General features: G+C 46.6%; 1 protein-coding gene across 1 annotated transcript in view; it reads right to left on the reverse strand.

Annotated features, from left to right (window-relative positions):
- adamts9 (ADAM metallopeptidase with thrombospondin type 1 motif, 9) overlaps positions 1-15867 on the reverse strand; it is a 53589-nt gene that overhangs the window by 19653 nt on the left and 18069 nt on the right. Inside the window, 7 exon segments of the mRNA XM_064966539.1 lie at positions 2588-2717; positions 2833-2999; positions 12820-12915; positions 13511-13628; positions 14242-14378; positions 14668-14849; positions 15012-15157. Coding sequence (XP_064822611.1) covers positions 2588-2717; positions 2833-2999; positions 12820-12915; positions 13511-13628; positions 14242-14378; positions 14668-14849; positions 15012-15157 — 976 coding nt within the window.

Here is a 15867-nt window from a genome sequence, read left to right on the forward strand (position 1 = left end):
AAAATCTGTAAACAGTGTGTGCAAATGAAGTAAGGAGGTAAGGCAATAAATAGGCCAATAGTGGTGAATTAATTACAATTTAGCAATTTACACTGGAGTGATATACGTGTACATGAGGATGTGCAAGTAGAAATACTGGTGTGCAAAAGAGCAGAAAAGCAAAAACAAATATGGGGATGAGGTAGGTAGTTGGTTGGATGGGCTATTTACAGATGGGCTATGTATAGCTGCAGTGATCGGTAAGCTGCTCTGACAGCTTATATAAGTCTCCAACTTCAGTGATTTTTGCAATTCATTCCAGTCATTGGCAGCAGAGAACTGGAAGGAAAGGCGGCCAAAGGAGTAATTGGCTTTGGGGATGACCAGTGAAATATACCTGCTGGAGCGCGTGCTACCGGTGGGTGTTGCTATGGTGACCAGCGATCTGAGATAAGGCAGAGCTATACCTAGCAAAGACTTATAGATGACCTGGAGCCAGTGGGTTTGGCAACGAATATGTAGCAAGGACCAGCCAACAAAAGCATACACGTTGCAGTGGTGGGTAGTATATGGTGCTTTGGTGACAAAACGGATGGCACTGTGATAGACTGCATCCAATTTTCTGAGTAGAGTGTTGGAGGCTATTTTGTAAATGACATCGCCGAAGTCAAAGATCGGTAGGATAGTCCGTTTTACGAGGGTATGTTTGGCAGCATGAGTGAAGGAGGCTTTGTTGCGAAATAGCCGGTTCTAGATTTAACTTTGAATTGGAGATGCTTAATGTAAAATATATGACCTCATTTAATAGGATGATTTAATAGGACAAAGCTGTAATCATTATCCTAAATATAAAACATCAACTTAGTTCAGCATGAAACGTTTTTTATATTAAAAAACAAAAAACTGTTGGTAGTTCAATAGTTGAAGATTTGCTGTTAATTGAAAATAATCACATTATTGATCAGATGCTATTTTCATTAATTACGCTATTTTCTCTTAAACCATATGTTCTATCTACTAGAAACTCATGGACAATATGGAAATATATATATATATATATATATATATATATATAAAAATATTATGTATAAATATATATATTTTTTAAAGTTATACAAGCATAAATTACCAAAGAATCTTACTGAAGATTCCGGTAACCTTGGTAAATTACCGCTAGCTTTGCAACCGTACATGCGAGTAGAAATGTTTAACATTGTTTATTAATTAAGAAGTTAAGTTCCATTTGTATCCCTGAGCTGTACTCACCACTGCAGGCTGCTTACTGATTTGGAGAGAGTGCGTCGGCCGCTCACATGCGCCAAGTAATTACAATGGGAGACTCTCAATAGCATTTCCTTGATTCCTCTGGGACCTCTGAACTCCTCATCGAATGTGTTTTGAGGAGGCGGCGGGGAGAGAGCACCCGAGGAATCAAGGAAACACAATTATGATTCTCCAAATCTTTTATGTCGAGGGGTATTTTCCTAATAATAGCCTATCTACAGTATATTAGTTTAATGTTAATGTAATTGTTACGACTTCTCCCGAAGTCGATGCCTCTCCTTGTTCGGGCGGTGCTCGGTGGTCGACGTCACCGGTCTTCTAGCCATCATTGATCCATTTTTCATTTTCCATTGGTTTTGTCTTGTCTTCCTACACACCTGGTTCCAATCCCATTCATTAACAGTTATGCATTTAACCCTCTGTTTCCCCTCATGTCTTTGTCAGAGATGGTTTGTTATTATTTTCGTGTTGTTTGTATTGGTGCGCGTCGGGTCCTCGTACCCACTTTGTTTTGTGTATTTTTTCATGGTTTTGGAGTTAAACCATTAAACCACTCCATTTTCCAAGATAAATACTCCTGCGCCTGACTTCCTTGCCACCTGTACACACGCCTATGACAGTAATAAAGTATTTGTCCTGAAATGTTTAAATATATCATGGATTGGTCATAAGACAACTATTGAGAAGTATTGATTGTAAAGGGAATTATTAGGCTAATAATAATTGATGAAATACCTGCATTTTGCATTACCTCAGTGTTACGGGTTGGGCTTCATGTATCCATTTTCAGGAGAGCATAGGCTGGAGTGACATGTTATCCAATGCTCTTGTCTAGGCCTACTAAACTCAGCTGTGTGCAATCATTGATGCTTTGTCAAAGTTATAGGAGCTCTGCCTAGTTTAAAGGTGCTCTGTCTTAGAAGCTAATTGAAGCTTCAGTATATTGGCCATTTAGTTTATCTGTATAAGTCAGAGTCCGTCAACATCTTGTCATAGATCCAGCTCTCCTTCTGCACCTGTTAATAAATACCACAATTTTGCACCTGAATTCCATCTGCCTCCTGATGCTTCACACACCCTGACAAGACTGTAGGGTCTACTTTTCAACTTTCTATAAAACCCTTGGTTGCAGGAGCTTTTTTCGTGTTGGCGACTATAGACAAGAGGACTTCATGGTGGTCAGATACAACAACTCCTCTCTCCCCCAACCTTACACCTCCCCCCACACCTCCTTTTCCACACTCCTCTACTATCTTCTCTTTACCCCCCTAACCCCTACACCCCCTCTTCTCCGTTCCCTTCACATCCCTCCCCCAGCCCTCACCTTGGCAGGGCCTGCTGCACTCCTGCCAGGGCCCGTAGGCGTCCCAGATGAACAGCTGGGGTTTATCCTCGATGGGGATGTTATAGGAGTACCTGACGTCTGGGTTGAACAAGTTACCTACAGAAAGCACCTGCGGAGTGAGAGGGGGCAGAGGAACAGAACAATATGTACAGTTCCACTGTTCCATTTGCATCATAACCATTTTACTGTGTCACCTTCTCAACAGTCAGGTAAGGAATTGTTACCTGGACAATGATCTCCTCTTCGATGCGGTCAGTGCAATTGATTCTCTCAATGATGTGGTCAGATCCGCTGTACTCGATGATGGTGTTGCCCAGTTTGATTTCCCTTTTAAACATGCTAACCACAAACTCTCCATTGAGCAGATACTCCCCTCTGATGTTTGAAACAGCTGCACATAAAGAGAGAATAGGTGACACTGACATGAATAAAAAGGATGGAATAGGAGTCTGAAAGTACAGTATGGGACAGGGTGAGAAACCACAAGTGTCTTTGATGAGCTCAGCTACTGTAAAGTCATTTTCCCTTTTGTTGAGGAAATCAAACAGTGTGTTTACATGGACATACTATAGAGTCGGCTGCGTGTTTACATGGACATACTATAGAGTCGGCTGCGTGTTTACATGGACATACTGTAGAGTTGGATACTCTGCATGGACATACTGTAGAGTTGGATACTCTGCATGGACATACTATAAAGTTGGCTGAGTGTTTACATGGACATACTGTAGAGTTGGCTGAGTGTTTACATGGACATACTGTAGAGTTGGCTGAGTGTTTACATGGACATACTGTAGAGTTGGCTGAGTGTTTACATGGACATACTGTAGAGTTGGCTGGGTGTTTACATGGACATAATGTAGATTTGGCTACACTGAGAGTCGGTCAACTGTAAACAAACTCTCACTTAACTCAGTGATAAAAAAGAGCAGCAAAACAGCTGATGTTTTCATTTACAGCAAGGCCTGCAACAGAGAACAGATAAACCTAATTGGGGTAAAATAATCCTGCATTCCTCCTGGAGGAATCTCATTCATCCTGTTCTGTTCATCAGTTTGTCTGCTGCACACATTCACACTAATACGATTATGGAGCTAATTTCCTGAGTTACTTTCCTCGCCATTTCACACATCACAGTTATGTGGCCGCAGAGAACGGCCCACTTCCCGCAAGCCCTCTTACCCCCTGTTCCCCCTCAGGCCCCAGCTCAACCGCAGAGACAGTCACACACAGGCACACAAACACACACAAAGAAACACAAGCATTGTGACCTTTACAAGCAGCACAGAGAGACAGTCACACACAGGCACACAAACACACACAAAGAAACACAAGCATAGTGACCTTTACAAGCAGCACAGAGAGAAGGCCCCAGAGACAGTCACGCACACACACACACACACACACACACACACACACACACACACACACACACACACACACACACACACACACACACACACACACACACACACACACACACACACGCACACACACGCACACACACAAAGAAACACATGCATAGTGACCTTTACGAGCAGCACAGAGAGAATGAAATGGCCCACAGAGGGCTATATGAGTTCTGGATCATTAACGCGTTAGCACGTGTGCCCTAAACTCTCGCACATGCCAGGTTCAATGGGCCCTCCAAAGCTCTCAGCTGAAGACAAGCAGAACACTACTGTACAGTAGCACCACCAATCATAAATCGAATCAAATAAAATAAATTTTACTTATCACATGCGCTAATTATAACCTTACCATGAAATGCTTAGTTACAAGCCTTAAACAACAATGCATAATTAAGAAATATTAACTAAATAAACTGAAGTACAAAGAAACTAACACAATAAAATAACAACCATATACAGGGGGTACCGGTACCGAGTCAATGTGAGGGGGTACAGGTTAGTCGTGGTAATTGAGGTAATGTAGGTAAGGGTAAAGTGACAATGCATAGATAATACATAGTGAGTAGCAGCAGTGTAAAAAAACAGGAGGTCAACGCAAATAGTCCGGGCAGCCATTTGATTAACTGTTCAGCAGTCCTATGGCTTGGGGGTAGAAGCAGTTAAGGAGTCTTTTGGATCTAGACTTGGTGCTCCAGTACAGCTTGCCGTGTAGTAGCAGAGAAAACAGTCTATGACTAGGGTGGCAGGAATATTTGGCAATTTTTGGCCTTCCTCTGACACCACCTGGTATAGAGGTCCTGGATCGCAGGAAGTTTGTCCCCATTAATGTACTGGTCCATATGCACTACCCTCTATAGCGCCTTGCGGAAGGAGGCCAAGCAGTTGCCATACCAGGCGGTGATGCAACCGGTCAGGATGCTCTCGATTGTGCAGATTTAGAACCTTTCGAGGATCTGAGGACCCATACCAAATCTTTTCAGTCTGCTGAGGGGGAATAGGCATTGTCGTGCCTGCTTCAATACTCTCTTGGTGTGTTTGGACCATGATAGTTTGTTGGTGATTTGGACACTAAGAATCTTGAAGCTCTCAACCTGCTCCACTACAGCCCCGTCGATGTAAATGGAGAGTGCTCAGCCCTCCTTTTCCTGTAGTCCACAATCATCTAATTTATCTTTCTCACGTTGAGGGAGAGGTTGTTGTCCTGGCACCACACTGCCAGGTCTCTGACCTTCTCCTGTCCAGCTGTCCTCTAGATAGGCTGTCTCATCATTGTCGGTGATCAGGCCTACCACCGTTGTGTCGTCTGCAAACTTAATGGTAGTGTTGGAGTAGTGCTTGGCTACGCAGTTGTGGGTGAACAGGAAGTAAAGGAGGGGACTGAGCCCCTGAGCAGCCCACGCGTTGAGGATCAGCATGTCAGATGTGTTGTTGCCTAACCTTACCCCCTGGGGGCGCCCGTCAGGAATTCCAGGATCCAGTTGTAGAGGGAGGTGTTTAGTCCCAGGGTCTTTAGCTTAGTGATGAGCTTTGAGGGCACTATGGTGTTGAACGCTGAGCTGTAGTCAATGAACAGCATTCTGATGTAGGCGTCATCTGTGGATCTGTTTGGGCGGTAAGTGAATTGGAGTGGGTCAAGGGTTTCTTGGATGATGGTGTTGATGTGAGCCAGTCTTTCAAAGCACTTCATGGCTACGGACGTGAGTGCGACAGGTCAGTAGTCATTTAGGCAGGTTACCTTGGTGTTCTTGGGCACAGGGACTATAGTGGTCTGCTTGAAACATGTAGGTATTACAGACTCAGCCAGGAACTGGTTGAAAATGTCAGTGAAGACACTTGCCAGTTGATCAGTGAATGCTCTGCGTACATATATCCTGGTAATCCGTCTGGCCTTGCGGCCTTGTGAATGTTGACCTGTTTAAAGTTATTATGCACATGGGCTACAGAGAGCGTGATCACACAGTCGTCCGCAAAAACTAGTCCTCTCATGCATGCTTCAGTGTTGCTTGTCTCGAAGCGTGCATAGAAGTAATTTAGCTCGTCTGGTAGGCTCATGTCACTGGGCAACTCGCGGCTGGGCTTCCCTTTGTAGTCCGTAATAGTTCACAAGCCCTGTCGGTGTTGTCAGGATTTGGCCAGGGTTGTTCCGGGTTTTGGTCACTAGATGCCCCCATTGTGCTTTTTGACCTTATGTTTTTTCCCTTGATTCCCATTATTATTTGCACCTGTGCCTCGTTTCCCCTGATTGTATTTAAACCCTTAGTTTCCCTCAGTTCTGTGCTCTGTGTTTGTATGTTAGCACCCAGCCCTAGTGTTCTGTGTATTCTTGTCGATTCCGTGGACGCTCTTGTGGAATTCTGTTTTTGTTTTTTGAGTATCTATTGAGGCTGTGCTATACCTACCACCTTTGGATTTGCCATTTTGTATTGAAGGACTTCTCCTTTTTACTTTATTAAATACACCGTCTTAAGTACTGCTGTGTCTGCCTCATCTTCTGGGTTCTGCTGACTATTCGTGGCTCAGTTGGTTAAGTGACTGTTTCTCACTCCGGAGACCCAGGTTCGTAACCGGGTCCTGACAGAAACACAGAGCCAAAACTGAACCCAGAGGCAGCCAGTTCCCAGGACCTTTTTGCCATGCTGTCCCACCACCAGGAGACTGTCCAACGCCACGAAGCCGCCCTGGTTCAGCAAGAGGCCTTAATGGCTAGACATTCTCATCTTCTGTCGGAGATGCTGACTTCCATTAAGCAAATATCTGATCGTCTTACCCCGGCAACAGTTCCCGTCCCAGTACCTCAGATTCACGACCCATGGCAGTTAACCCCCTGGCTGAACCTCGTCTTCCACCTCCCCAACGGTTCTCAGGTGATCCAAGTGCTTGTAAAGGGTTTCTCACCCAATGTTCTCTCTCCTTTGAGCTACAACCCTCGTCTTGGACCGGTCTAAGATCGCTATATCATCACCCTGCTGTCGGAAAAGCCCTCCTGGGCTACTGCTGTGGGATGCCCATAGTTCCTGCTGTGCCAGCTACTCTGCCTTTGCTGAGGAATTCAAACGAGTGTTTCAAGGCCCAAGCAGTGGTTCTGACTCAGCCAAACAGCTCCTGACTCTCCACCAAGGTTGGCGCAGCGTGACGGACTATGCCATTCAGTTCAATGGCAGCAGCGAGTGGTTGGAACAACGAGGCGCTCACGGTGTGCTTTCTGGAAAGGCCTTCCGACACTATCCAAGATGAACGGGCCACTACCGGACAATCTCGAGTCCCTGATCAATTTGGCCTCACGCATTGACCAGCGTCTGAGAGAGAGAGAACTCAACCGTAGACCTCTAGCCCCTATCAGTCCCAGCTCCGAGTCCTCACCTTTATCCTCGCTGGCTCCACCGGAACCCATGCTAATTGGACGCATCTCCCAGGCTGAGAGAGACCGCCGGATGAGGGAGCGACGCTGTCTATATTGCGGCAAACCGGGCCATTTCCGTTCCACGTGTCCCGGGCTCCAGGGAAACGCTCTGTCCCGTACAGACCGGGGGAACTGTAACGGGAAACATAACCTCCTCCCATCCGTCCAACTCCCGTCTGCTCATTCCAGTCACCTCCCTGGGACAACCACAAGCTTCACCTTCAAGCCTTGGTCTCTGGAGCCGCAGGTAACTTCATGGATGGTGTCTGGGCGAAGGAGAATGGCGTTCCTCTGAACCTCTAAGTGAACCCATGAGGGTCACTTTGATGGAAGCCCTTTGGGATCTGGACTTGTCACTCATGTCACTACCTCCTTGCGACTTTCAGTTTCACAACACCAGGAATTGATGAACTTTCATTTGATCTCCTGTTCCGAGTGTCCTGGATACCCCTGGCTTCACAGCCATAACCCTCACATCGACTGGTCTGTGGGCACTATCAAGCAGTGGGGTCCTACGAAGCTACTTGTATTTTCCAGAATTCCCCGAGTTCTACTCCCGAGTCTTTAGAATCCATCGACCTGACCCGAGTTCCCGAGTGTTACCATGACCTCAAACTGGTGTTTAGCAAACAGAGGGCCACCATGCTACCACCCCATAGACCTTACGATTGCCCCATCGACCTGTTTCCGGGCACTGCCCCCCAGGGGTCGGATCTTTCCCTATCTCCACCCGAACGAGCTGCTAATGGATACCTACATCAAGGACGTAGGCCTCATGCGTCCATCCACCTACGCAGGGTTTTTCTTTGTGGCCAAGAAAGACGGTGGATGCATCGACTACCGGGGACTCAATGCCATAACCGTCCGTAAATCAAGTACCCGCTACCCCTTATGGCCACAGCCTTCGAGCCGAGGAAGCAGTGAATACCATCTTGTGAGGAGACCTGGTGAGCCGCTTGAACACGCCTACTGGTCACTATGAATACTTGGTGATGCCCTTCGGCCTGACCAACGCCCCAGCGGTGTTCCAAGCGCTCATAAACGATGTGCTTAGGGATATGCTTAACATATTTGTGTTCGTTTACTTGGATGACATCCTCATCTTTTCGAGCCCCTTCAAGAACACACTAAGCATGTCAGACAAGTACTCAAACGCCTCCTAGACAGCCATCTGTACGTTGCCGGAAAAATGTGAATTCCATTCATCCCGAGTACAATTCCTGGGATTTGTAGTGGAACCCGGTCGAGTCCAAATGGACCCCAGGAAGGTAGGGCGGTAGCGGATTGGCCCACCCCCAAATCCGCTTAAGGAAGTTCAGCTTTCCTGGGCTTCACAAACTTTACCGCAAGTTCATCAAGAACTTCAGCTTGGTGGCAGCCCCTCTCTCAGCTTTAACCAAGGGTGGCAATGCAAGGTTTTTGTGGGGAAGAGAAGCTGAGACGGCCTTCCAAGGACTCAAGCAGCGCGTTCTCTCTGCTCCCATCCTGATACTACCGACTACGGATGAACCATTTGTGGTGGAGGTAGACGCATCAGAGGTTGGTGTTGGAGCTGTCCTGTCTCAGAGGGGTGAAGACAAGAAGCTTCATCCGTGCGCTTTCTTCTCACACCGGCTTACCCCGACTGAGAGGAACTACGATTGGGGGATCGTGAACTCCTAGCGGTTAAGATGGCATTGAAGGAATGGAGACACTGGCTCGAGTGACGGACCACAAAATCTGGAGTATATCCAGCAGGCGAAGCGGTTGAACTCTAGACAAGCTAGATGGTCTTTTTCTTCAATCGATTCCAGTTTATCCTCACCTATCGGCCCGGGTCGAAGAATCTCAAACCGGATGCCCTGTCCCGAGTCTACGCTCCTGCCATTCGAGATGACACGGACATGCCTGTCCTTCCTGCTGCTAAGATTGTGGCTCCGATCATTTGAGGATACCGGACGTGCTAGCGAACCGGACCCGAAAGAAGGTCCTGCCAATCGGTTGTTTGTCCCCAAGGCAGTGAGGACTCAGGTTCTTCTGTGGGGGCACTCCTCCTCGCCTCACCTGTCATCCGGGCGTAGGTCGACCTTGGAGTTCATCCAGGTTCTGGTGGCCTACCATAAGAGAAGACGTTGCCACTTTCCAATGCCTGCCCCGTGTGCTGCCAGGGCAAATTTCTCACCTCCGCCCTCAAGGACTCCTTCACCCTTTACCTGTTCCCCACAGACCCTGGTCCCATATCTCATTGGACTTTATTACTGGACTTCCTCCATCCCATGGCAATACTACTATCCTAGTCATAATCGACAGGTTTTCAAAGGCGGCCAGGTTCGTCCCTCTGACTAAGTTACCTTCTGCCAAGGAAACGGCTGAGTTGGTTATTAATCATGTGTTCCGAGTCTTCGGCATTCCTCAAGATATGGTTTCTGACAGAGGTCCCCAGTTCGCCTCAAGGTTTTGGAAGGCCTTCTGCCAACTCATGGGGGCTTCTGCCAGTCTATCTTCAGGGTACCATCCGGAGTCCAACGGCCAAACAGAGAGGATGAATCAAGAGCTGGAAACCACCCTCCGATGTATGACTCGTGACAACCCGTCCACATGGTCATCCTTTATTGTTTGGGCCGAATCGCGCACAACACCTTGCGCTCCTCCTCCACTGGTATGTCCCCGCACGAGTGTCAGTTTGGCTATGCTCCTCCATTGTTCCCGGACCAGGAGGCAGAAGTCAGAGTGCCTTCAGCCTTGAAGTTCGTCAGACGCTGTCGGCTTATGTGGAGGAAGACCCGTCTTAATCTTATGCGTTCACATGAGGTACCAACAACAAGCCAACAGATACCCTGCGCCCGGCCAGAGAGTCTGGCTTCCACAAGAGACTTACCTCTACGGGTGGAGTCTCGCAAGCTGTCCCAGAAATACATCGGTCCCTTCAAGGTTGCCAGGAGAGTTAACCCAGTTTCTTATCTCCTACACTTACCCAGATCCCTTAAGATTAATCCCACATTTCACATTTCATTGTTAAAACCTGTTGTTTTTTCTCCCCTTGTCCCGGCAGACAGACCTCCCCTCCGCCTCGTGTCATTGGAGGCCAGCCGGCTTATACCGTCCATCGGATACTGGATTCCCACCGGGTGCAGCGGTCCTGGCAGTATCTGGTGGACTGGGAAGGCTACGGTCCCGAGGAGCGCTCCTGGGTTCCTGCCAAAGACATCCTGGACCCTGACCTCATTCGTCAGTTCAGGGCCCTCCACCCTGAGAGAGCTGGTAGGAACGCAGGAGCCGTTCCTAGGGGGGATTCTGTCAGGATTTGGCCAGGGTTGTTCCGGGTTTTGGTCACTAGATGCCCCCATTGTGCTTTTTGACCTTATGTTTTTTCCCTTGATTCCCATTATTATTTGCACCTGTGCCTTCCCCTGATTGTATTTAAACCCTTAGTTTCCCTCAGTTCTGTGCTCTGTGTTTGTATGTTAGCACCCAGCCCTAGTGTTCTGTGTATTCTTGTCGATTCCGTGGACGCTCTTGTGGAATTCTGTTTTTGTTTTTTGAGTATCTCTTGAGGCTTTTTTTGTGCTATACCTACCACCTTTTGGATTTGCCATTTTGTATTGAAGGACTTCTCCTTTTTACTTTATTAAATACACCGGCTGTGTCTGCCTCATCTTCTGGGTTCTGCTGACTATTCGTGGCTCAGTTGGTTAAGTGACTGTTTCTCACTCCGGAGACCCAGGTTCGTAACCGGGTCCTGACAGGTGTAGTAGGATTCAAACTTAGTCTTGTATTGATTACAGGGATTACTTATAAGTGTCCGAGTTAGAGTCCCGCTCCTTGAAAGCGGCAGCTCTACCCTTTCGGGGTATGTACGTATGGTGGGGACGAAGTCATTGATACACATATTGATGAAGCTGGTGACTCATGTGGTATACTCTTCAATGCCATCGGATGAATCCCGGAACATATTCCTGTCTGTGCTAGGAAAGCTGTCCTCTAGATTAGCATTTGTATCATCTGAACACTTCCGTATTGAGCGAGTCACTGGTAATTCCTGCATTAGATTTGCTTGAACGCGTCTCTGTGTGAGCAGTAAAGATAGTGCAGATTTTTTTCTTTGGATGCACATGATACATGCTGGTAGAACTTAGGTAAATGGATTTAAGTTTTCCTGCATTAAAGTCGCCGGCCGCTAGGAGCGCCGCCTATGGATGACCATTTTCTTATCTGCTAATGGCCTTATACAACTCGTTGAGTGTGGTCTTAGTGCCAGCATCGGTTTGTGGTGGTAAATAGACAGCTATGAAAAATATAGATACAAATTATCTAGGGAAATATTGTGGTCTTCAGTTTATCATGCGGTAATCTACTTCAGGCGAGCAAAACCTTGAGACGTATTTAATATTAGATTTTGCGCACCAGCTGTAATTGACAAATGGACACAGACCACCACCCCACGTCTAACCGGAGGTAGCTGTTCTGTCTTGCCGATGCATGGATAACCCAGCCAACTGTATATTATCCATGTCGTCGTTCAGCCACGACTCATTGAAACATAAGATATTACCTTTTTTATTTTTTTTATTTTACCCCCTTTTTTTTACCCCAATTTCATGGTATCCAATTGTTTTTTAGGAGCTACTATCTTGTCTCATCTCTACGGCCTCAGGAGAGACGAAGGTTGAAAGTCCTCCGATACACAACCCAACCAAGCCGCACTGCTTCTTAACACAGCGCCATCCAACCCGGAAGCCAGCCGCACCAATGTGTCGGAGGAAACATTGTGCACCTGGCAACCTTGGTTAGCGCGCACTGCGCCCGGCCCGCCACAGGAGTCACTGGTGCGCGATGAGACAAGGATTTCCCTACCGGCCTGGGCGCAAACCCAGAGTCTCTGGTGGCACGGCTGACGCTGCAGTACAGCGCCCTTAACCACTACGCCACCCGGGAGGCCTGATATTACAGTTTTTAATGTCCCATTGGTAGGATAGCCTCGAACGGACCACATCCAGTTTATGCTCCAATGATTGCACGCCAATATAATGGAGGGTAGAGGCGGGTTACACACTCGCTGGCAAATTCTCACCAGGCACCTGGATCCTTCCCATCTGACTCATTAAAGAAAAAATCTTTGTCCAGTTCGAGGTGAGTAATCTCTGTTCTGATAACCAGAATCTCTATTTGGTCATAACAGACAGTGGCAGAAACGTTATGTACAAAATAAGTTACAAACAACGTGAAAAAACATACAAAATAGCACAATTGTTTAGGATCCCGTAAAACAGCAGCCACCCCTTCTGGTGCCATTGAACCATCTCATATCTGCTCAAGAAGAGAATACTAATCATTTTGACACCTCTGAAAGGTAGACATGTTTACATTCAACAGCCAACAAGACCCTAAAAAAGTGTCTTGATAGTGAGTCTGAGTCTTACCGAGGTAGTTATCGTCTTCTGGTTTCCCTGAGAAGCTGTGTTGACGAACATCAATATTTGTAGCACCACTGGGTATTCTCACCACTTCGTTGTATCCTGCAGCACAACAAGCAGAAGACAACTCAACGTCTCTGAGTGGACATGACTAAGTTAGTGGGTGAGAATATAAACTGGGTGGTTCGAGCTCTGAATGCTGATTGGCTGACAGCTATGGTATATCAGATCGTATACCACGGGTATGACAAAACATTTATTTTTACTGCTCTAACTACGTTGGTAACTAGTTTATAATAGCAATAAGGCACATCAGGGGTTTGTGATATATGACCAATATACCACGGCCAAGGGCTGTGTCCAAGTGATAAACTTGGATTAGCTAACACAGCGTGCCATTGGAACACGGGAGTGATGGTTGCTGATAATGGGACTCTGTACGCCTCTGTAGATATTCCATTCAGCCGTTTCCAGCTACAACAGTCATTTACAACATTAACAATGTCTACACTGTATTTCTGATCAATTGTATGTTATTTTAATGGACAATGTGATTTTCTTTCAAAAACAAGGATTTCTAAGTGACCCCAAACTTTTGAACAGTAGTGTATAATGGGCTAATGAAAAGCTTTCAGTGACCCTTTTCAGCTATTGTGATGATACATAGTTTGAATACCACGACTGGCCCTAGGCTCACCGTAGCGCACCATGTTGAAGGTGCCTGCCACGGTCTTACACGAGGAGTTGTCACCACCACACACACCACACTTATCTCTCCTCGCCTTGGAATTCAACACATGGTCACATCCCGCTTGCTGCACAGGTATGAGAAGGAGAATGGAGAGGTGGTTAATGAGGAAAAGGAAGTGGAGGAGGAAGAGGAGAAGGAAGTGGAGGAGGAAGAAAAGGAGAAGGCAGATGATGAGAGGGAGGGAAAGGGGGGTATAGGACAGGAAAGGATAAATATCCAACTTGTGCTACAACATAAAACTCATCACTCTCACTTTAATTTGCTTGGCAGATTCTCATTGATAAACATTGATGCAGCTAGGATTTTAGTATTTGTGAGATAATGTAACTAGAGTAGTGACATTCTTATGAAATCCTGTACTGTACTCTGCTAGCCTGCAGCGATAAAAACCATATGACCTAAGAAAATAGTTGCCTAATACACAGAACCTAACCCGGTTAAGTGTGTTAAGTCCATATCAGTGTAACACATCTGAAAGGAATTCTCTATCGTAAACAGCACCAAAGTGAAACTCTATTCTGATATAGTTGGGTTTAGTTCAAGTTCCCTCTAATAGCGACCTCTGTGATCAATATTCTTCACATTTTAAAATAATGTCATTATCTTATTACTGTTATGAATGGTATATTAGGTTAGCTGTCAGACTGAAGCTGTTAAAGGCTGTGTGTCAGTCTCACCCTGCACAGGCCCTGTACACAGATGTCGTTGGTGTCGGGGCCACATGGCGTGCCATCGATGACCCGATCCCTGAGCTGATAGTAGGCGGTGCTGCCAGCCACCCTGCAAAACAGCTTACAGCGATCCTTCATCTGAACTACAGAACAGGAGAGGAAAGGGGAATGGTGAAAACAGTCCACTGACCACATTAAAGGGGCTAATGAATTCAACCATATGGATGCTCTAACACGTTTACTTAGCGTCCTCAAGCTGGATCACATTGATTCACTGAGCACTCAGAGTGCTTTGAGCACATCTACAGGAAGCCTTAGTTTACTTACAGCACATTTCTAAAGGTCTAAACAGTCCAGTACATATAGAGATTTTTTTCTGTGTTAGAAAGTGGTAAAAACCAGAAGGTGTCAAGAGAGAGAAGATGTTCTTACTTCCGCTGTACTTGGGTACCCAGCGCACATTAGGAGGTAGACCGTTGATGTTGAAGTGCCGGCCGTCGAAGGCTGCACACTGCTCCTCTCTGAAGTCTCTCTTCTGCTTGGAGCAGGGCTCTGAGTTACATGAGCGGAACTTCATCCTGCGCCCCACACAGTACTTCCCCCCGTTCTTGGGCCTGGATGAAGGTGGTAAATAAATACATAGTCAAATCTTGTACTTTAGGATTGATATGGAAATAATTAATTTAAGGAGCCTTGATGGTATGGTACATTGACCACGGCAGCTCCAAGGGAGACACAGTCCAGTAGATGTGCATGACTACAAAGGCTGTGCTTACATGGGTTGGTTGCACTCGCGGTCGGCGATTTTGATGCCCCCTCCACACGTCCGCGAGCAGGAGCCAAACGGAGACCAGCCTCCCCACGCCCCCTGCACTGGCGTGGGATCGTGCTCTTTGGTAATGCACTGGCCATGTTTACAGTGCTGTGGAGAGAGAGAGAGAGAGAGAGAGAGAGAGAGGGGAGAGAGAGAGAAGAGGGGAGAAGAAGAGCATGAGATAATGAAACCTTAGCCCGCACACTGGCAACACATCTATCTGAAAGTACTTCACAACCTCCTTTGATGTTAATCTGGGAAAAATTACAAAAGGAATGGAAAAAGACGGAACCCAAAAAGACATCCATTATAAATGTGTCTGTCTGAGGGTAAGTGAACTCAAAGGGGAAGATATGTTTCAGGTTATAGCGGAGGATCCATTTTCATTGGCAACAACAACTGCATCGTAAAAGGCGGCAGCCTCAATGTTGAGGGGTTGAGCAGGTTGGTTGGTTTGTGTGCAGGAATACAATGTGTAAACAGAGCAGGCTCTGAACATGTGTGCTGTGGGACCTCAGCTCTTTTATGTCAGACAGCCAGGAAGTGAAGAGTTTGGTAGAGGGCCTAATTAGAAGCAACACTAAACCAGTAATGGATAGGGAAATCTCCCCAAGCCTCTATTCACAGCCTTACCATAAGCCTATTACTGCCTCATAATAATACCAGCTCTGGAGAAAACAAATCCATCCTAACCCAAGATCCAAATATGTTTGAACAAATGAGGGATTTGGAGCAACTACCACGTGCGCCCCACTCATGTTCAATTATGAGTTTATATCGAGTTGTCATTGGTAGATTGATTTTGTGGCAGGCTTCTC

The sequence above is a fragment of the Oncorhynchus masou genome, chromosome 5, assembly GCF_036934945.1.
Source record: "Oncorhynchus masou masou isolate Uvic2021 chromosome 5, UVic_Omas_1.1, whole genome shotgun sequence".
Taxonomy (NCBI): Eukaryota; Metazoa; Chordata; class Actinopteri; order Salmoniformes; family Salmonidae; genus Oncorhynchus; species Oncorhynchus masou.